Source organism: Antennarius striatus, chromosome 4 (genome assembly GCF_040054535.1).
Source record: "Antennarius striatus isolate MH-2024 chromosome 4, ASM4005453v1, whole genome shotgun sequence".
Classification (NCBI taxonomy): domain Eukaryota; kingdom Metazoa; phylum Chordata; class Actinopteri; order Lophiiformes; family Antennariidae; genus Antennarius; species Antennarius striatus.
This window is the reverse complement of record NC_090779.1, coordinates 4,035,561-4,059,048: the sequence shown is the minus strand read 5'-3', so window position 1 is coordinate 4,059,048 and position 23,488 is coordinate 4,035,561. Positions and strand designations below refer to the sequence as shown.

At 42.5% G+C, this 23,488-nt stretch overlaps 1 protein-coding gene and 2 long non-coding RNA genes across 5 annotated transcripts in view; 2 read left to right on the top strand and 1 right to left on the bottom strand.

The window, feature by feature from the left end:
* pard6a (par-6 family cell polarity regulator alpha) overlaps nucleotides 1-4,202 on the bottom strand; it is a 37,989-nt gene extending 33,787 nt beyond the window's left edge. For both annotated transcript variants that reach the window (XM_068312868.1, XM_068312869.1), the window contains exons 1-2: nucleotides 3,660-4,202; nucleotides 162-384 (exon numbers count right to left, since the gene is read on the bottom strand). In XM_068312868.1, coding sequence (XP_068168969.1) covers nucleotides 162-384; nucleotides 3,660-3,728 — 292 coding nt within the window. In that variant the 5' untranslated portion in view covers nucleotides 3,729-4,202. The remainder of the gene's footprint in view (nucleotides 1-161; nucleotides 385-3,659) is intronic.
* Nucleotides 4,203-18,008: 13,806 nt separating this feature from the next.
* Nucleotides 18,009-19,697, top strand: LOC137594317 (uncharacterized). Its single transcript, XR_011035227.1, has 3 exons — nucleotides 18,009-18,453; nucleotides 18,556-18,768; nucleotides 18,850-19,697. It is a non-coding gene; the product is annotated as an uncharacterized lncRNA (long non-coding RNA).
* A 68-nt stretch (nucleotides 19,698-19,765) lies between these two features.
* Nucleotides 19,766-23,151, top strand: LOC137594318 (uncharacterized). Of its 2 annotated transcripts, XR_011035229.1 has the most exons (5): nucleotides 19,766-19,843; nucleotides 19,927-20,054; nucleotides 20,124-20,333; nucleotides 21,757-21,851; nucleotides 22,547-23,151. It is a non-coding gene; the product is annotated as an uncharacterized lncRNA (long non-coding RNA). The 2 variants fall into 2 exon arrangements; XR_011035228.1 differs by having other exon boundaries at nucleotides 19,927-20,333.
* The last annotated feature ends 337 nt before the right edge of the window (nucleotides 23,152-23,488 follow it).

Here is a 23,488-nt window from a genome sequence, read left to right as displayed (position 1 = left end):
AGACTGGTCTGATGAGAAGAACTCAGGGCTGTGCTCAGCCTACTGACAGTAAGAGAAGACAGTAAACAGATAAAGCATTCAGCACAGAGTAGGCTTTGTCTTCATCCACAGCTCTACAAGCTCCTGTCAGTGTTTAGGAGAAACCAAGTTAACCCCCTCACCTTTCTTGGTTATGATAATACGGAGCAGTGGATTGGCTGACTTGACAGCTTTGTGGAAGTTGTCATCATTGTTGATTGGAAGGAGGTCTCCATGAATATCAGCATAACCTAGCAGTACATCAACACCAGGAATGTGATGGATGGTTTGGAGGAGGTGGTAGAACTCCCGGAAGCCGCTGGGGCCATTCTTCTTCAGAGCAAAGCGACGATATTCTGCCTCAAACTGAAGACAAGTAACACAAACAGCATGAATATTTCAAGTAGGTCAGTCTAAATATTAGTGACAAGTGCTTCATTATGAAGTACTTAAACTTAAAGAGTTACAATGTTACCATAAGACAAAAAAAACTAGAGATGTCACTGTTTCATTAAGTCAGTCACTTGTGACACTAGAGGTGGTACAAACTGCTTGTCATTTTCTACCCTATTGAAATAATGTTCTTTTCTTTTTGGCGCTAAACCTGTGTCTTAGTAACATGCAGATTAAGGGACGGACACATTCAGACTGACGGAGTTTGTTAATGTATGGTTGCTTTCAGAATATGTACTCGGAGTATTGGCATAGAATAATTTCTTTATTGTAAACTGTGATTAAACAACATCTGACCAAACACATTTAGAGCAATACAACAGCTATATGACAGAACACATGTGGCCTCTTTTTTACATTTCTGTGAATCTCCAGGTCAGAATGGCCTCCAGTCCAACCAGAGGCATTAGTGCAGCTTTAAAATGAAGCTAAATCAGGAAGACGATCTCTTTACATACCCAGTTCACTGTTTATCAATCCTACTATCCTATTATTCTCACACAAGCTCAGTCTTCATTTCCTGTTGTTGTTGCCTGGGGCTGTCAGTGATATTTCAGCTGTTCTTGTCTGCGTACATGTTTCCATTGTGTATGAACACACCTTAATTATTACCACTATCATTTTGTCGCTATATTTTACGTTGCTTAATAGTGTATGAGGATTATGTCAAATATGTTTCTCTCTCTACCTCTAATGTGTCATGCTGTTGTTATTCCCACCCACCACCTCATCATCATCACTTAGTCTTTGAATATTCAACAAATTCCACATTATATCAGCCTCATCAGTCATCAACCACCTCATTGAATGAATAAATTAATGAATAAATGAATGAAAGAAATTTATTTTGGTTGTTCATATTTCACATTTAAAAAAACAAAACATATTTCAATCGTATTAATAGTAACCAAAAAAGGACTGGGTTGAAGCAAATTGCTTATATAAGCCCACCAACAAGCCCACCAACCACCTCATTCACAGGGTCTGGAACTCTGGCAAGCACATGTACTAACTGTAATAAACATTTATCTTTACTCCATCAACTCTGCCATGATGGAAAATCTCTTCGCTTTAATGTCATAGCTATGCTCAACAAAAAACTAGCAACTAGTAGCAGCAACATCCAATATTGTGAGTCTTTGATTTAGTTGATCATCTAGTGTATTCATAGAAATCTTGTTTCCACTTCCACAGAGTCCACTTAACACTGTTTTGCAGATATTGCCATCAAACAGTGTTGGAGAATGGAGCGCTATGAACCATTCGCACTCACTGACAGCAGTGGAGTGAAAGGTTTGCTCAACAGTGGCCATAGATCTTCTGGTTGTGGTAAATTGTTCATACATCTGTAATGTAGCACTATCACATTGTAGCTAACACATACTTACTGTCTTGTTCTGGAGCAAGTAAACAATCGTTGCTATGTATGAGACACAAATGCTCAGCAATCCACTAGAGAAAATCAGCTGACTCCACTGGATGGGATGGCACTGCAACTGCTTGTGTCCATGGCCAAAATTAAACAATGAAGTGAAATCAAAAAGGCATTATTTGTGTAAAGTCCCTGTAAACTAGGTCTGAGTCACTTCCATCTTCACATCTACATGAGCCAACTACACCAGACTCTCCTCCCCACTGCTTGAAGCAGCTTCCATTCTGGTCCTGCTATCACTGCCACTGCTTTGGTTCATGTACACCCAGTTTACCACACAGCAAAGTTATTCCCTGATTCGAGAACAGATTGGCAAATAGCTCAAAGTAATTCACAACAACCCTCCACTAAAGAGAGTCAAGCCTGCGGTACATTTACAAGAAAATCCTCACTGTATCATTATGGAAAGATCAAGCCAATAGTTGTGAAACATTAGTCTGGATTAAATAATTTGGAGGTAGAGGTAAGAGTATGGCAGACAGTTCTCTCCAGGAGTGACCAGGTTGGATCGGATCAGAAATTAGTTCATCAGAGAAATAGCCAAGGTGAGATGTTCTAGAAACAAAGTTAGAGAGAGCAGACTCTGGTGGTTTGGACACGTCCAGAGGAGAGATGGTGAGGATGTTGGTGAAAGGGTGATGAGGAAGGAGCTACCAGGAAAGAGGGCAAGAGGAAGCCCAAAGAGAAGGTGGATGTTTGGATGAGGAAAACATGAGCACAGTTGGTGTTAGAGAGGACGATGAAGAAGACGACACACTGAGGAGACCCCCAAGGGGACACATCCAAAGGCAAAGAAGGAGAAAACAAGAAGAACAAGAAGTAGTAGTAGTAGTACTAGTAGTACTGGTAGTAGTCCAGGTTATATTGTGGTGCTCCACAATTATTAAAATGTTTGGATTACATGATTCACGTATGTGATATATGAAATAATAATGATCCAGACTGACCTGAGAACAAATTGGACCTGAACCTGATTCAGTATGAGTCACATTTATCTTCGGCAGTTCCTAAACTACATTCTAAAGAAAACTTTCACCGACCATAGTTCTTCTATGATAAATTAGTATTTTGTGTGATTTGGCGCCCAAAAACTTTCTGAGTGAAGCATTACTGTTGTAATATTCCAGCTCTCTACCACACACTGTTGTATTATACAAACATGCATATACACTATATGTACATGTTTGCATAACACAACAAAGCATGTACAATACATGTATAATAGAACAGAGTGTTATACATACAAGTATGGGTGATTGTATTGACATTACAGTCAAGGACTAGACCGTCAATTAGATGGATGTCAGTCAGTCAGTCAGTCAGTCAGTCAGTCAGTCAGTCAGACAGACAGACAGACACACAGACAGACAGACAGACAGACAGACAGACAGACAGACAGACAGACAGAGCGACCGACCGACCGACCGACCGACCGACCGACCGACCTGTCCTTCTGCAGTTGCTACGGACAGACGGACGTCATTTTGAACTAACGGACCATCACATAATGACATGAACACGACCCACTGGGTGGTGGGGGGTGGTGTGCTGATAGGAGGACGGAACGACAGCAGCCTCGTTCACTCCTCCGAGCCGCTCTGGACCGATCACACCTTTCCCCCGAACGGTTGTTATCTAATGTTGACCGTCGGCTGGAGGAGGAGCGCTCACCTCCGATACACGTCGGCACTGTAGGTGCACCGCCGGAACTGGCACCGACCAAACGAAGCGTAAAAAGAAACATGTCGCCACTCACTTTGCTCTTGACCTCCACCACGGTGTCGGTGACTTTCAGCGGCGTCCGGTTGTGCTGCTGTCTGGACATGGTGCTCCGGTTCGACCGGTAGGCTGAGGCGCTGTGGTAGAATCATCCACCGGAACGAAGCTGCGTGTTTCCTCCTCTGTCCCCCGGTTATTAAAAACCTCCAAAACATTCACAAACTGAAGCAGGCCGTGACATCCGGAGGGTCATGTCCACTCTCAGCTCGTGTTCCTGCGGCACGAGCTTTAAAGGCACAGGTGGGACTCGAGCCTCCCGCGTCCTGGTCCACAAACACACGGACTCGCGACAGGTGGAGTCTAGTATATCTGGCGTATGGGAGTGGAGGCGCCTGTGGAACTCGTCCTCCGTTTCTTCCTGCTCCAACCTGACGAGATGGGAGGATACATCCGAGGGGCGGGGCGGGACGTGGGAGCAGCCAGACCACAACACCGGACGGGCACTTCCTCACCGCGGACTTCATGGGGGGGCACGGGTGTCTACGCTGAAAATCACTGAGTCAGAGATCTACTCAGAGGATCCAAGTCATCTCATTCAAAAACATCTCTACCTGCACGTGGTGAACAAAACAAACTGATCCCCCTGCACATTAATATAATGTGCTTTAATATTTGTTTATGGAATAAGGAGCCATAAAACTGTATAACGGAAAACTGGTTCTCTGTGTGAATATGCCTCCTCTCCACTTGTACATGCTTTCATACACCATAAACGGAAATTTCAATTTATAATCGCCATTTGAGGTCATTTAAATGGCATTACTACTCTAAATACTAAAGTATTACTTCCTAAAACTGAGATGAAACTATAAAAAACACAAAATAAACCAAATAAAACAAAATACAGGGACAGGTCATTTCAAGTTAAGTCATTCTCGATTTTTCGTCAGTTTTCAAAAAAAAAAAAAGGAAAAATAATAATGAAGTTTACATCCGTCCACCACAAATATTGGTGGACAGATGAAAAACTGTTAATAATGAGTACATGATATCATGTTACAGTACAACAAATAAGAATGAAAACACATTCCTGTATGTATTTCATAACTTAAGGACAACGTAGGATAAGGTATACCTGTACTGTAGTACCGCAATATAACTTACCTCTTGGTCAGAGGTATAGTTGTTATCAGAAAGATGGTCACGACTACCACTATCTTAACCAGCCTTTACTTTATCATGATAGACAGTTAAGTATCCAAGGCACAAAGCCTGACACTCTGAGATGTTCACAGAGAAAACAACCAACAACAACAACAACAGGGGGAGACAAGTGGTGGGGGTTGTGGCAGAAAGGAAATCTGCAGTAGTTGGATATGGCAGCGTGCGTTTGTTTTTATTGCTGAATGGTCGTAAGTCAGATGTTTGTATCTTGAACTGACCTGTACAAGACACCAGCGTGCATCATCACATGTCGCCTTCTTTCCCTGCTGTGGTGCCGTGGTGGTGCGTCTCTGGGTTGCTGTTGTCGTGGGTCGGGTTGATGGCTTGGACCGGTTGCCAGTTGGTCGGGGATTGATGGTCGTCGATAGGGCTGCCACAAACGATTATTTTGATAGTCGACTAATCACCAATTATTTTTTTGATTAGTTGACTAATCAGATCATACGTAAATTGAATGTAAAACATACAGCTTATCGCACCAGCATGAAGCTGCTCTTATACAACTATCAATGCTTTTCAGCTTTAAGTGTTTAAGGCATATGCTAACTAAAAATAAAGACAATTAAGATGATAGTTCATTAAGCCTTTAATGAAATATGCTTGTAGCAACAATCAATTGTTTAACTGCGTAGCATTAAGTGCAAACAGCTGAGTAAAATAAGGAAAAAGCACTTGCCTAAACAACACAAAAATAAATACTTAAGATTTATTTTTTAGTTTTTTTCTTTCCTTAATTTGTCTTTGACATCAAACATAGCAACATTGAGGTAGGCACCTGTAACTAAGGAATTATTACAGTTTTGGTCTAACTGACTCAAATATAACAAAAGTGCATTTTGTGCTCACTGCTCACAACTGTATTCAACTTCACTACACTCTGACTCTATGCAATCCCAAACTGCACAAGGGTCTTGTTCATAGCCAGGAAAGTTAGCATTTCTACATGTCTTGGAGAAAGGCTTGCTCTCTTTGGAGAGCAGATTTTCCCTGCTGCAGAGAAAATCCGCTCTGAGGCTGTCCGTCACCAGCATGTTCAGTATGGACTCAGTCAGGACGTTTGCTTGCTGAGGTGTGCATGTAGCTGGCTTTGTAACAAAGCCGTCCATTGAAGTAGAACCTACTTTTTTAGCACTGAAACATAACGTTAGAAAACATTAGAGTTACCACATTTCCTATTCAAACACATCACTTTTGTAGCGTTACAGAAAACACATGAAATATGTGTGCTAAGGGCGGCTAATGAATCAAATCGTCATCGCTAATGTTAACGTTTACAGCTATATGAGTAACTAGTAAGTTAGCTCTCTGTTTACGCTAATATTAGCCACTAACTACCCAGTTAGCTTACCGAGACGACGGTCCCTCTTCATCGTTGCCAAAACCTGCTTCCTTTTCAGGTGCTCGTGCATCGCAGTTGTGCTGCCGTGGAAGGCAACTTCTGTCTTGCAGATATTGCATTGCACACTTTTCTCTTTTGTTTTCATAAAATGCTCCCACACTTTTGAGGTCCAGTGCCGCTGGGTAGCCATTACACCAGAGTCCCACTGGTATAACTTCCAGTGACATCACGGCTGGCCCCGATTACCTCTACTGCACAGGTGTGTCAAGGAAAGAAAGGCAGGTGCGGCCGTGGAGGTGCCGCAGCAGTTTTGAGAGAAAAACAAAGATAAAAAAAAACAAAAAACGACTATTAAGTTAGTTGTCGACGATTTTAATAGTCGACATAGTCGTGACTAGTCGACTAATCGTGGCAGCCCTAGTCGTCGATGGCCTTGATGATCACTGGGCACCTGTGGCTGGGCTGGAGATCTGGTGGTTGTGGCCGGGCCGGGTTGTGGGCTCGGGCTGATTGGCCGGCTGTGATGCCGGTGCCCTGTATGGCACTGTCCGTGCATGCCACACCAGATTCCCTCCTAAGGTTTACCTCACATATTCAGCACAGGGTCGGAAGAATGCTTCCACGTCGGGGATCGGGTGGCAGGTGGGCCTCCTTACCCCATGTCCCCTGGGCCGGTCCTGGGTGCTCTGGTGGCGGCGGCCGCTGCCTCCTCTGGTCTCTGGGTCTATGTGGTTCTCGGCTCCGCCAGTGGCTTTTTGGGTGATGGTGTCTTGATACTCCTGGCTGCCGGTGTTGGGGGTACTCAGCTAAGGTGGCCCTGCTGGGTTCTGGTAGCCTCTCTGGGCATTGATTCCATCACACATGCATGTTGGTTCAGGGCCTACCAGCTTCTGTCGAGTCCAATTGTTGAGAACCGTTGGGTCCCATCAGTACGTGATGACTATCCTTCAGATATCACACCTATCTCAGGCCCTCTATCTTCCTTCTGCACTGTTTTCCTCTGGTGGCCTACTCAATACCGTCGGGACCTCCACTAGTCTGGTGTTCTATAACATTGGTATTAAGGTATCAGTTATGAGAAATGATGAAACAGTTCAAATCTCTTCCACTCCAACAGCACTGCCTGTCTATGAACTACCCTGTTTGTGTTTTCTCTCTCTGTCTGGTTTCCTTAGTATCACACAAAGGTGCAGCACTTCCCTCTCTGGTTCACAATACAGTATGAAATTCTAAGACTACCAACTTAGTTCCCAGAGAGGACTGGTGATGGTCACATGCATGTATTAAAATATACAGTATAATCAATCAATCAATCAATCAATCAATCAATCAATCAATCAATCAATCAATCAATCAATCAATCAATCAATCAATCAATCAATCAACTTTTATTTATATAGCACTTCATCACATGTGGAGATATTTCAAAGTGCCCAACAGATAGAGATCCAACAGTGCCCTCCAGAGCAAGCATAAGCGACGGTGGCACAGAAAAACTCTCTCATTGAGGAAGAAAGTCCGGGCAGGACCCAGGCTCTGGAGGGCGGTCATCTGCCTTGACTTGTTGGTTGGGAAAAAGAAATACATTGAGGATAGAGATAGGTCAAGGAAAACAGAGAGACAGAGAGTGGCAGTTTAATGTCCACAGCGAGCTGTTGCTGAAGTGGGGGCGGGATTTCCAGGCTTTTGGATTTTTCCTGTCTTCCATGCGTGTTCCCCACCTGTCGAACAGAAGCACAACGACAGCGGCGGTATCTTGCAAAAGCGTTTTGCTGCAAGACTAAAACAAGTATTGATATCATAAAATGTTGATTCCCCTTTTATGGGGTTAAACTATGAGAATACATGCAGACAAAAAAGAAAAAATAAATAAATCTCATCCTTCCATTTTCTTCCGCTTTATCCACTGCAGCGGGTCAAGGGGAGCTGGAGCCTATGGGCAATTTGGGACCAGCCAATTAACCTGAAGAGCATGTTTTTTGGAGGTGGGAGAAAGAGAACCCAGAGAGAACCCATGCAGACATGGGGAGAACATGCAAACTCCACACAGAGTGGGACTTGAACCCAGACCCACCATGTTCTGCAGCGACAGCGCTACCCACTGTGCAGCCGTGCCACCCTAAATAGAATATGACATATAAAATACTAGATAAAATGAAGCCGTCGACCTGCGTTTGCACAATGACAACACAGGTTATTTGTTTGTGTGTTGATTTGTTTGTATGTAAGAATGCTTTAAAGGAAAGTCAGTGGTCAGTCAGACAGGCACAACATACAGTATGTACTTCTTTTTTTTTTAATTTGCATTTTTCAATTTCCTAATCCGCGAAGGGAAAAATTAAGAGCACCCTCTTGTTTTTTTTTTTAACAAACACAAGCATATATGTTGGTATATACAGGCCTCTGTAACACACACAAACACACACAAAGGGGCCTGTACGTGTGCAGGGGGAGTCAGAGTGGTGTGCAGCTCCTTCATGGTGCGCCCCAAATGAGCAACTTGTAAAGGGGACGGCACCTTGCTCATGGGGGCCTCGACAGTGCTTGGGAGGTGAGCTGACACCTCCCACTGTCAGCTCACACTCCAGGCAGCTGGGGGGAGCGGAAATCAAACCACCGATCTTAGAACATTGGACAACTCGCTCTATCACCCTGCTGCTTTACTGGTGAGCCACTGCCGCCCTAGTTAGGACAATCTGTTGAGAAATAAGTGAATATTAAGTCTTCACACATAACAGAGCTTGGTAATACAGTGTGTGATGTCAAACGTTCACTTGACCCAGCAAACGTTCCGAACAGAAAACTGGACATAAAACAAGGTAGCCGTTCTGGATTCATGTATGGATTAAATATGATACAGCATGTCAAATTCTGAATTTCACGCTAGGTCTATTGGGTGACATACCCTTATAATTCATTTGTTTTTAAATAATGCAACAGAGCAAAACAACAAATGCCTGATTGTGTTAATAATAGTCTTTGCCATCAGGTGCAAAATGAGACAAATGTTGGAATGAATCCAGTGCCTTGAACAGAAACTGTCACACATTCATTTTCATTATAATCTAATAATCTAATAAACATCATCATAATTATCATCCATGTTGTGATTGTAGTAATTATTATGAATACAACAAATTGGGTTGTTACTATTATAATAGCTGTTGTTACTGTGGTTGTACATGGTTCTCTCTCTCTCTCTCTCTCTCTCTCTCTCTCTCTTCCTCCCAGTTTTTCTTGTCCAGATCTGTAACCTGTTCTCAGTTCTTGTATTCATTCCAGTACCAGTCTGTACTGAGGTCTGTGTGTGTATGCGTGCGTCTGTGTGTGTGTGTGTGTGTGTGCGCGTGCGTATGTGTGTGTGTGTGTGTGTGTGTGTGTGTGTGTGTGCGTGCGTCTGTGTGTGTGTGTGTGTGTGTGTGGAGCGATACGATCTCTACATGCTTACAGTCTCCAGATAAGGATACATTCCAAAGAGGACATATCAGAGCAAGAAAATGTTTTTTATGATTTTGAATTTACTCAATATATTTGGTTTTCACTCCATCCCTCTTTCACACTCCTCTTTTCCAGGCTCACCTCTTCTCATCTTCTCTCCACCACTTTACTTTTCTCTTCCTCAGTGTCTCATGTTTACTCTGCCATCTTCCCTTGTTCCATTCTCACTCCTTTTCTTTCTATGGCTGTGGAATATTTGACTGTATTTTGGAAAAAGGTGGAATTAGAAAAGGAGGAATTAGATTAATACTGAGATCAAATACAGTCAGTCAAAACTTTTTGAAGCACTTTGTTACACAACTTGTGTGTGTGTGTGTGTGTGTGTGTGTGTGTGTGTGTGTGTGTGTGTGTGTGTGTGTGTGTGTGTGTGTGTGTGTGTGTGTGTGTGTGTGTGACATAGTGATGACTGAGTTTTAGTAATCTGTGATGCCTCAAGATTCCTCTGGCAGAGCAAGTCAATCGGAAGTGAGACAAGAATCATCTTTAACACAACGAGGACTCTCTGTCATGTATTTTTCTTGACATATCAGCCCTTTACAGAGTTTTAACTTCAGACTGATGCTGTTGATCTGGATTTTAGTCAAGATTTTCAGTGGTGTGTCTGACTGGACTTTTGAACAGCACACTTCAGGATTTACTGGGTTTAGTTCCTCCAGAATAAACTCAAATGAAAGTCAGCCATACTGATTTGTCTGCATGTGATTTTATTTAGCATATTTTACTCACAGTGTTTATAATATCACCAATAATATGTTATAGGATGTTATTGGGGCGGCAGTGGCTCAGCTGGTAGAGCTGGTTGTTCAATGATTGCAGGATTGGCAGCTCGATTCCTGCTCCTGCCCAGCGACCTCGGGGAAGGTGCCACCCCCGTTTTAAGTTGCTCGTTTAGGGATCACCAGGAAGGAGCTGCCCGCCACTCTACCCTCCCCCACTGCATGCCTACAGGCCTCTTGTGTATTACAGGGCCTGTACACACTATATGCATGTGATTAAGCTAACAGTGTGTTCTAGAGTGTGCTAATAATTTCCCTACCGGGATTAATAAAGTAGTTATTCTATTCTGTTTTATATTATTAAGTAAGTTTTTTGAGTAAGTTGTCACCTATAAATGGCTTCTCTGAATTTGAACCTATAATTCTGTCCATATTAAGAAACGTTGCCATGGCAACACGATGTACAAGTTGATATGTAGATTGTCTGCTGTCTGTGTGTTGTGGTCCACGTTAGGTTGTTATATTTAAATCTGCTGTCGTTAAACCCAAATATACATTTTTCTCAGCTGCTTTCTATTATTATTATTATTACAGAACAGAACATTATTATAGAACAATGATGTGCTATCCATGTGGCCCATCACAGGTCCCTGACAACAGCTGAAGCTGCTTTGAGGTGCTGTACATGTTTCTGTATTTGTTCCCTATGCTACTGATGTTATCTATACAGAAAGACCTGCAGCATAGACTGCTCAGTTTTATGACAATACCATATTTAATATCATAGAATAGTTCTTAAACATGTTAAATGTAGCATACAAATAGAGCCTACTGCATTCAGTGTAATGATATTTGTTAATGATACATAATAAATATTTAGACATCAGTGGCTGAAAATCTTACAAAGAACCTACACAGACATTTCAAACTACCTGCTTTGACACCCCCTGGCACTCCCATCAACCATTGTTTAGGAGCTACATGGGTCTTCACTATGGTCATTGAAACATACTGTAGATAGTACTCACTACTGCCCACAGGTTTAATAAGCTGGGACAAGACCAATCACCACTACAAGTGAAGAAGCCTCTTGGATGAGAGGTAAAACGTTTTTTAAGAAACTTTCTTAAAGTCCAATGGATTGACTTAAACAACTTTGGATAGGAATATTTATAAATGCACATATTCAATCACATTACAATCAATCACATTACCAAACCTGTCATGGGAAATTAAAGCAGCCAGTGTTACATTTGTTTTACAGTAATCTCTCGTTACTCGTGGTTCGTGCAATCCAGGACCACCCGCAGAAAATACAATTCTGCGATATAGCGACAGAGTATTTAAGAAGAAGAATAATGTTATGTTAAGTTAATGTTATGTTAATGTTATGTTAATGTTTAGTTTGTTATTTACGGTGATTTAAACATTTATTAACCCTTCCCATACTGATATTAAACCACGTTATATCTGTATTACCTTTTCCCACACGCCTACAGACTTCTTAAAGCACTTTTGCATGAAAGTGTTTCTTTGATACACAGACGTGCGCTGCGATTTATGAGTATCGGAACGCAGCACGCACACAGCGAATAGAATTCACGTATGGTATCATGTGACTACCTACTAAAAATCCACGATGTGGTGAAGCCGTGCATCTTAAAGCGAAAATAAGCGCTGTATTTAGTTTGGGACTATTTCTCTGGTGTTGATGCAGTGTAATTTAATGCAATGTAACACAGTTATCTCTCGTTGTTTGCGATTAATGAGTTCCAGGACCACCCGCAAAAAACGAAATTCCATAATATACCGACCAAGAATTTATTTTAATATTTACCGTAATTTAGAAAGAAAGAAGAAAGAAAAATACACAATTATAATGAAACTTTTTTTTTTTTTTTTTTAGTAATTAAGTCATTTTATTTCAAAGCACAGCGGGAGCTGTCTGGGAAGTTGTTGGCTTCACATGCTAATCCAGCAATGACTGGAGTACAGCAGTTTCTGTCAAGGCAGGTGTAACGAGAATGGATGGACTATTTACTGGAGACACACTGTTAGGATAGACTGAACCACAAAATAAAGGGAAACTGCTGTTCTTATTCCCACAGCTTGTACACAGAACTGCTGGTGAAACCCACAGATAAGTGTGTGTGATGTGCAGATGATGAAACATGGTCTGAAGCCACACCCAGTGTAGCTCAGAGCTTACTCACCTCTCTTCCCTTCAGCCTTCCAGTTTCTTGCTCTGGAGATATGAGTAACACAGACACCTGCGTGAGCTGGAATGTCAGCTATGTAGACCAGTCGGTTTGTCAGCCAACTTGTGACAACTATACATCTATTCATGCTATGTGCCCTCTTTCCTTCAGGCCAGTCCTCCAGTCGTTCCGAAGTGAGTGCACAATCATAAATGGTGGTGAAGTCTGACAGTATCATGAAGTCAACTTGTTCAAACAAGTGGGGGGACTCCAGCTCACCAGCGCTCCACACGCAGCACATCGTTTGACCAAACTGCGAAAACTCTGGCTCATGTATAAGCAAGGGGAGTGGGTAGATCAGCTCTTGAGTCCATGTTGTCCAGTGTCCAACAAACATGAGCAGTGCAGTGGTTTATGGTCCCCCATTCCAGGCCAGATGCTAAATAATCCCAAGAGCCAATCATAGTTCAGTAATGGTTGCCACACCACTGGCTCAGCAACCACTGTTAAGCACAGTCAACACTAATAATCATGTGTTGGGTCAGAATTATTCAGCAGGACCCCCATGATGACCCACTGGCAGGGACCAGATGACCCTAACCCTAATCCCTAACCCTAACCCCCACAAACGGTGAGAAAGTCTAGAACTCAAAACCCAGAGCACTACTAGGACCCCGGCATAAGCAACAGGCCACCTGCCTAGGAGGCCCTCCAACCAGTCTTACCAGGGAGCAGTGGAATACCACCGACGACACAGACCTTCCACCTGATTTACATGTAGAATGCTGAGTGATGTCCTCAGTTGCTAAGTTTCTGACATGTTGGAAAACAGCTTAGTCATTCTTTATGTATTTTCTATTAACATTGTTTTGTTTTAGTGTAATAGTCATTAGTTCATCCACCTTGATTGCCCAGTCAAGGCGGATGACCTACCTCAAGAGTCTGAGGTCCACATGCACACATATACTGTATATAGGCAGCACGGTGGCACAGTGGGTAACGCTGTCGCTGCACAGGAAGAAGCTTCCGATTCACCAAATTGTCCATAGGTGATTGTTTGTCTTTTGTGTGGCCCCGCAATGAACTGGCATCTTGTCTGGGGTGTACCTCAGGTATGCATGGGGCCAGCTGGTATAGGCTTCAGCAGACCTGTGCCCCGCAAGGCGAATAAACGGCTGTAGTCCAGAAGATTGCTATTCCGTCATATATAAGAAAATGGATGGATGGATGTTATTTAAATTTTTTTTTTGTTTATATTTTTTGATGTCTCATTACAATTTTTCTGCTTTTTTTTGTTTGTTTCTCTTCTCTTCTCTTCTCTTCTCCTCTCCTCTGAAGCAGATCTAATCACTGCTCAAAATGGAACCTGCCACTCCAGTTTAAATACATTCTCATGTTGAGTGAGATAATGTGAGAAGATCTTGCATAGCCTTTATTTCAGTCTTCGAGCCACCTGCCTCTCAGTTATGTTGTGTTGTGTTGTTTTTTGTTGTGTTGAACTCACATGCATTCTATGTGCTATGTGTTGCCTACAGCTAGGATGTTTGTCTCATATGTCTGGGTGTGACAAACAAAGAGCAGCAGGACAGGTTTTCATTTTTGTCAGGTGACTTCAGATATTTCAGGTTGGCCTTCAGTGTAAGAATACAGGAGATGACAAATGCGCGCGAACACGAACACACACACACACACACACACACACACACACACACACACACACACACACACACACACACACACACACACACACACAGGAGAGTCACAGGTTGTGAGAACTGGTTTGTTGTGGTTTATTACTTTTGTGATTTTCAATTTTTTTACATGTAATTTTTTTGCATCACATGACAAAATGTTGCCTCCACGGTTACAGACAGTACTTGCGCTGTTTGACAAGAATCCTATTGTGTAAGCCTCTTCTGTGTGTATAAGAGAAAGCCAGATGAGAGAGGAGATGATTTAAAGACCTGATCTGCTTCTGGAAGTAGAGGAATCTTGTCAACACTTTTGTCCTACAGTTCATTAGAGACATTCAAAGTCAACACATGAGGACAGCAGTGAGGAATAGGACAGATGTAAACTGCACACTGAATGAGGGACACTTGTTGAACATGGAGCTCATTTTCGACCAAACTTTATCCAACAAATATTCCTCTGTTCTTTGACACAGTGGCCCTTAATTTTTGTCAGGATTAGAACACAGAAACTGACACAGACACTTACTTGAGATTGGAAGTAAACACCCAGAGAAGGCCTGGGACTCCCAAAAGCCCATTTTGAAAACCTCTGTTCAAACAACTACCAACAACTATGGAAACATTGAACAGTGCAACAGTATTCTGGCAATCAGCATCAAGTTTTGTCCCCCGTAGTAGTGCCTCCTACAGGCAATCTGACATTGGTTGATTACCGAATGTTGTTGTGACAATCTCATATTCCAGCACTTTATTGTTTTTGTTCAGTTTCTTTAATACTATTGTGTTTTGAGAGTTCCACAAAGTCACCATATCAACCTGTAGCACTGAGAACTGAAGAAAGCAGACTTACGTTGTGTCACCATCTAGTGGTCATAATGTGATGCGTACATCAAACATTCACATTGATCAATTACAACTTACTGCCATTACGCCAGTGCACTGGGGTTAGAACGTACAACCAAGAATAAAATATATTGAACACTGAATGTGATGTTTGTGGTACTGGAAACTCTTAATTATTAAGCAGGCTTCTCTCTATTCCTGTTCAGAGATGTGCTAATGACCATATGGCATTGTTCAGTTAAAACAATTTGTTGCACATTTTCAATGAACTACTGGATTTACGTACCTGCCAACACACTATGAGGTGGTGGTTATGTGGGGAGTGATAGTGGAGAGTGGATTCCAGTTCTGTAAAACCTATAGCGGTTGACTGTGAGGCATGTTAAGAACACCAGAGGAGGTGCATCTTCTATAGATTCCTACAGATGAGCTGCTATAGGCCTAGACTGCTGAGGGTATCTCTCTCTCTCCTGTTAAAGGGTTACATCAATTCCTTTAGGAGCTTCTGTTATTTCTCTTTCTTTCCTTTTCATACTGACACAACATTGCTTGTTCTGGAGGGTTCTGTTGAGTTTTTCTGTCTGTAGAAGCGCTTTCAAATGACTACTGATGTGATTAAAACTAAACTCTATAAATAAAAATTTATTGATTAATCTGTCGCCGCACAGCAAGCTGGTTTCGAGTTCGAGTTCGGCTCTATGCGGAGTTTGCATGTTCTCCCTGTATCTGTGTGGGTTCTCTCCAGGTTCTCCGGCTTCCACTCACCTTCAAAAACATGCACTTCAGGTTAATCGGCTGGCTTCAAATTGCCCGTAGGTATGTGATGCGGTGGTTTTTGTGTAAATGTGGCTCCGTGCTGCACTGGTGTCACACATGGAATGTACCCTTCTGCACGCCCAAGTCAGCTGGGACAAACTCCAGCTCCCAACAACCCACGACAGCGGATGAAGTGGGTATAGAAAGTGATTGATTGATTGAATACATTTTGACTATTTGTTGTTTTTGACTGTTTGGTTTATTCTTTGCTCCCAGCTTCTCAAACAATACCACATATAAAATAAAAAAAAACCCCCAATAAACCCCCCAAACAAACCATGAAGCTACGTTGACACAATGATTGCAAAAACAAATGAATAATCTGGAGATGTTTAGAACACTACATTTTACAGTTTCTTCTATCCAACTCAGATACATGTATTTTTAAACATTTTGGTTGTGTCAGTTTTGGAACAAACATATGCATAAGTGCATATTTACAGAAATCATGTTGAATATACTTTTTATTAGAAAACAAATAATGACGATAATTTCTCTTCCTCTCCCATTCCATTTCTTCCTTTGTCTCTCCTTTATTTGTGCATCTGATTATTTTTGCCTTTTCACACTCCCTCCTCAAAAGCCTTTCTTCGTTTCTCTTCTCTTTTACGTCTACATTTCTTTTTGTTCTATCCTTTCCTGTTAGGATCGTTTCAGTTTTCTACCCTGAGTTATGTCTTTCCTCTCTGTCCACTGACTCTGCTGGATCTTCCTTTCCCTCCCTTAAGATAATTTGTTGTTGATATCTTGCTCTTTAGAAATTTATTTTAGTAGAAAAACAGATATGAAGAGGTTGTACGTTTTGTTTTAGGATGAGATGGAGACCATGGACCCGTTTCACAAAGCCGGTTTAGTGGAAAACCTCGGAAAGTTAACCCTGAAATCTGGGAAAACCAAGTTTTTAGGTTTCACAAAGGGAGGTAAATTAATCCAGAGTCAGAGAAGTAAACCTAGCCTGTTGTCACAAGGCGAGGTAAAGTAAACCTCTAGGTTTGTTACGACAGTAACAGACTCTGAAGCTAGCCTCAACAAGCAGGTTCAGTGGAAACTCTGGGTAAGTTAAACGTGAAATCAGGGAAATTCAGTTTCACAAAGGTAGATAATTTAACCCCGAGTTAGAGCAGTAACCCTGACAGGAGGCCTGTATCATAAAGCTGGATTACGGTTTAGCGAGATAACTTCAGGCTTCACCATGGCTTTTCGGTACCATAAAAGGTGGCTGACTTTCTATCGGGCTACGTTGTCACAGTAACCTATGCTGAACACCTAACCTGCTACGGAGCAGGATAAGTTCAGGATAAGAGCTCAGCCGGTATAACAGCCCCACCTACTGACCAATCAGTTCTCTTGGAAAATGGGCTGTCCGTTTTATGAGAACCTGGTGGATCATCCTGCACAGTTTGAGCGAAGAGCGCTCAGGCGCGAGAGAATATTTAGTGATTGCTGTAATCCGTTGGAATTGCCTGAACAATCACTTTACGAAAAGTACAGGTTTTGGGGAGAGGGGTTACATTACATCTGTCAGCTGCTGGAGCCTTACATCAGTAATGTAACGCACTGCAACCACGCGCTGACAGTCCCGCAGACAGTGTGCATTGCACTGAGGTTCTCTGCCACAGTTAACATATTTCTTAGTGATGTTCGTAATTATTATGTCCTTGTATCCCTCGTTGGATGAGTTACAAGCAAGCCACAGATAAAATGCCATTAATCTATTATTTGTTTAAGTAAATCGTGGATTGATTCATTCATTCAAAGGTACTTCTATTTATTTTTTTGGCGATGCCGAAAACCTCGGGAAAAACACAGTATGTGGAGCTATTCATGAAGTCGCGGGGGCTCCATCACATGCCATAACGAAAAATGTCGTACACACATACATTTATGGAACACACAAATGTTACTGTAGTCAGATATACAAGTGCAGTCACAGTGGGGAATATTATAATGGCACTAACTTCCGCACTGACACAGTCGGCGATTTTTTGCCAGCGATCCTTGCGCCGTTTGGCAGCTGCAACTGTGTTGCTTTTTGACTCCTCCCCCCTTCACCGCCGCTAGTGCGGCTTCATTTCCTGGTTCTGTCAGACGGAGTTTGACCGAAGTAAGGTTTTATAAATAACTCCGCATTTCAGAGATGAACATGGCATGTCCGTTTGATGAGGAGCCCCTTGATGGAGTTCCCGCATTCATTTACAGAGATTTTAATTTAATTTGTATCGCGTTCAGATGTCCAGTCATATCCAGACAGTTTATCTTTATGATCGATACCGATCAGTACCGATCATACTGATCAGTATTGATCCATACTTACATCTGCAGCAGTGTTGTGTGTAGGTAGTGGTTCGGTCAGTTTTTTATTTTTAATTTGCAAACGGTAGTTTTTCTATACAATGTGAGAGATGCTCAGTGCAACTCGCCTTTAAACTTTTACCCCAGTTTTTCTATTGCCCTGGGGATAAACTGGTCAGAATCATCAAGGAGGAGTTCCACAGGATTGCAGGTGAATGATGTAGAAATCTGATAAATGAATTTCAAATGATATTCTGTTAATGACATTGTGCTACAACCTCAGAATTGGATTATTAACTTTAGTTTCTTCTAGGATTTCCCAATGTAATTGGCTGCACAGACGGTACCCACATTCCCATCAAGGTACATGTAGACTGAACATTGTTTCAACATGTTAAAGACGGCATCATAGACAAACATCTGTCCAGATCATGTGATGCTGCAGACTACATTTCTGATGTGGAGGTCTGGGTCTGTTCCTGACTCTTGGATATATGGTCTTACCTGAGCAGCAGACTGTAAAGTGGTCAGTAACCTAAAGATTTGCACAATAATTCACTTGTCGTCATTGTGTAATCCAGTCTAATGAATCCACTACACATTACAGGAGAGAGCCTATGACACCACAGGATGATTCCTGCTATCCAGGACGGCAGAGCAGTGACAGACACAATCTGTAACAGGTCAGAGGTAGGACCCAAGTACAGCACAGACTGAGACCAGATCAGGAATAGTCCAACAGTTTATTCTGAGGTTCGCACGGAATGGCAGCAATATTCCAGAAAAACAGTCTCAGTAAACAGGAATCCCAGGTGACAGGTAGCAGACAGGGAACGAGCGGGCAGAGTAGTCAAGGACAGAAGGCTGGTCAGTTTACCGGGGCAGACACGAGGAAGACTGGTTGAAAGCAGGCAGGGTCGGAACCTAGGAAGCAGTCCGGAGATCAACGCGAGAGAGCTTTGCATGATACGAAGACAATCTGGCAGAGACTGAGAGGAATGGGAGGGTATATGTACAGAACAGGCAGGTGATAATCAGGTGAGGAAACACAGGTGAAGGCAGTTGCACTGATGAGGTGGGAGTGGAAGGCAGGTAGAGCTGGGCAGATGAGAGGAAAACCAGGAGTGGATTGTCACCCAATCTACCCGAATCTTTTCAGAGTCACCATCGCCACCATCACAGCGGGCAATAAAAACATACAATACGCATGTACTTTGGTCATCTTTATTGCTGACAAATACAAAGTTAGTTTTTGTATCGTTACAATACTTAACATTCTACTAATTAACATGATACACTTGTGACTATTATCCACCTCTAACTTGTACTCCAGTATTTCTATTTCCAGATCTGCCCTCCTAACCTGGAGGTCCTAGTAAACTATTTCTATTTTCTGTACTTTTTTAGAAAGTAAATTCTATAAACTTCTTCAGCAGATTGATGGGAATACATGAGGAGGACATTAAAACATTGTTGCATATGAAAGAATGAACCACTGGTGGTCACTGAGCATATTTCACTGTGATAGTCTGTGCAGTTGGGACCCTTCTGCTACTGTCCATCCATGCTGTTTTGTGAAAAATTTTGCAGGTCTGCCGGAGGTAGGTACACAGAAAACTCACACAATAAATCAGACAGAAAACTGCTATGATGCTATAATAAATGAATGATTTATTTCCTGCAGAGCATAGAGCAAGCAAACAACAAATAATGAGCAGCAAACAACGAATTATGAGCAGCAAACAACAAATAATAGACAACTATGATGCTAGAATAAACTGGTAGCTCCATCCTCCACAAAGAACCGCTGGGGTAAGCTTGTAGTTTCATTCCCCACAGAGCATAGTGATGTACTATAAATGTGTCGTTTATTCCCCACAGAGCATAGGACAGTACCCACAAATTCTTTGGTTGAGCTAAAGCATTCCAAATATACTCAGTCTCTTACGTTGACACAATGGGAAGGAGAGCCTACAACCCAGGCAGAGTAGCATCAACCACGCTGGGTGTCCGTACGCATCCGCACGCAACCCGCAGCTGACTCCAACCTGGGGCCGGAAACTCACCACCTTTATAGTTTGAACAAACAAGGTGTGCATGCGAGCGGGGGTGGGGGTACTTCCTCCGGGATTACTAAAGTACGTGTCTGTCTGTCTGTCTGTCTGTCTGTCTGTCTGTCTGTCTGTCTGTCTGTCTGTCTGTCTGTCTGTCTGTCTGTCTGTCTGTCTGTCTGTCTGTCTGTCTGTCTGTCTGTCTGTCTGTCTGTCTGTCTGTCTGTCTGTCTGTCTGTCTGTCTGTCTGTCTGTCTGTCTGTCTGTCTGTCTGTCTGTCTGTCTGTCTGTCAGTCAGTCATAATATTCAAACATGAAATTCCCATTACACATGCTCTGTTAAAAAAGGATGGGAATTTGTTAATACTTCTGTAGAGGATAAATGTCACACTTTGTATTTCACCAGAATGTGAAGCAATGGGAAGAGAACAATCAGTAACATAAAATATTATCCCACCTTTGTTTTCTTCAATTTCTTGTTCATTTCCCTGCTTTAGAAAAATCAATATTAACTCCTGTGTGTATCATGTGACTTAAACAGACAGAAAATAAAACTTGGAATAACTTAAAGTGGTTATAAGCAGTACAATGCCACAGTCACTGATGTAAGAACTAAAGCAGTTTTGGCTATTACTGTATCAAACGAGCTACATGTCAACTCTTGATTTCAGTCAGTCAGTCATCTTCAAATTACCACCGCTGTATCCGCCGCAGCGGGTCACGGGGAGCCGGAGCCTATCTCGGCGGCATATGGGCGTGAGGCGGGGGACACTCAGGGCATTATGTCAGTGCACCGCGGAGCAATTTGGAATGGCCAATCAACCTGAAGCGCATGCTTTTGGAGGTGGGAGGAAGCCGGAGAACCCGGAGAGAACCCACGCAGACACAGGGAGAGCATGCAAACTCGGGTCCTCCGTGTTGTGAGGCGGCAGCGCTAATCACTGCGCCACCGTGTCGCCCCTCTTGATTTCAGTTCTTAGATAATACAGGTATACGCAATGGTGTGAATAATCTTCTCAACTGTTTTTGTAACATGCATATGCCAATTTTACGAAGCAAAGAACTGCCAGACCAAGAAAATAAAAACCGGGACATATCATGTTATTTCGTGATAGTATCACGTTATTTCGTGATACAAATCACGTTATTTCGTGATAGTATCACGTTATTTCGTGATACGTATCACGTTATTTCGTGATAGTATCACGTTATTTCGTGATAGTATCACGTTATTTCGTGATACGTATCACGTTATTTCGTGATAGCATCACGTTATTTCGTGATATGTATCACATTATTTCGTGATGCGTATCACGTTATTTCGTGATACGTATCACGTTATTTCATGATACGTATCACGTTATTTTGTGATAAGATGTTATGTTATAACGTGACAATGTGATATCTTGAAATAACGTGATACCTATCACCTATCATCCACATCATTCCACGCCTCTCCCAAGTGAGCTTGCACTTCACCATGGACTCTCCACTGTCCAGATTTCTACGAGGTCGTGGGGTGTCAGAGGACTGTCTCCAACGCATGGAACAAGATCATGTAAGCTAATTTTGACCGCTCACCATTTAATTAAAGCGCTGTGTATGGTCAGCGCTGTGTATAGTCTAGTTAGCTAACTAGCCTGTTAAGCAGCTACATGCTGAGGGAGAAAAACGCAGTTGGGGGACTGCACTGTTCGCAACACTCGTATAGCTTCAGAAACACTTGTTGAAAGATAGAAACGGAACCAAGACAATGCAAGTGGCGGACCCTCCTGTGTCTGGGTCAGATAGTAAAAGTCCCAATAGGCTAGTCCCAACAAAGTAAATAATAATAGAAGTACGGGATGATGTAGGCTATAGTTCGGGAGGTTGTCATGGGGTGCCACCGGGTCAGAGGCTCTCATCAGCAGGTTTCATTTTCTGCCAGGATTGTCCAAAGCTGTTTAATGTCGGCAAAAATACAAAAACGATAAAGATCCTGCATTGGTTTATTCTCTGTGCTGCGCTGATCAGACTGGCGTCTTCAGCAACGATCTGTTACCCTTGATGACCTTCATTACTCAGAAATAATATTCAATTTAGTGAATATAATGGCTAAAAAAACACAACAACAAAATCAAAGTTACAACTGTGAAGTTAAAATCCAGTAAGGATAAGGATATTATAGAGAATGCCATCTACTACCACCCTGTGTCTGTGTTAATGCAGTCTTGTGAGTTGTAATTATTATATCCATTATGTCTGTCTTTACAGATTGATGCTGTAGTCATTGATTGTATGGATGATGACACCCTGGCTGGCTACATCCCTACATATGGGGACAGGATTGCAGCAAGACGCTTTTGTTTGGATCATGGGCAACATCATGGCACAAAACAAACAACAAAAACATCATTGCTTGACAAACTTAAACAAAGAATGGAGATTGGTGACACTGATGATAACACTTATCCTGCACCTTATCCTCCAAGCCCACCAGTACCAGCCCTCAAATATCCATCGGCTGGGGTCCTGCTTCCTTTCTTCCTCCGTGCCGCCATACAGTCATTACAGCTGTAATTGTGCCTTGACTTTAGCAACCTTAACCATATTGATACTGTCTCTATCTGGCCTATCTGTCACTCTCTCTCTGTCTCTCTCTCTCTGATGCTGTTCTTGTCTTCCTTTGATTTCTTTTCCACCCAACCGGTCGAGGCAGATGGCCGCCCAAAAGAGTCTGGGTCCTGCCCGGAGTTTCTTCCTCATGGAGGGAGTTTTTCCCCGCCACTGTCGCTTATGCTTGCTCTGGAGGGTTCAGTTGGGTTTCTCTGTCTGTTAAAGCGCTTTGAAATGTCTGCTGTCATGAATAAGCGCTATATAAATAAAACTTGATTGAAACATGATTGAAACACTAACCAGGTGAAAAGGAGAAGAAAGTATGCAAAACACAAGAAATGCGCTGAGAAAACGACAAGAAAAATTGAGTTGGGGTGGATCCATGAGGGTAAACAAGTCCGGAAATGTAGGGGGGGGGGGGGGGCAAGGAGCCTAGGAGCCTCGATAACCCCAAAGACTCAAAAAAGAGGAGATATTGCAGTATGCCAAAGACATTTTCTTCCCGAAGGGAGAAAATAAAGTAGGAAAAATTGATGCATTTAGTCATGACATATTAGACTATCAGGAGGAAGCTATTTTGATGATGTTATTACAGTTGGT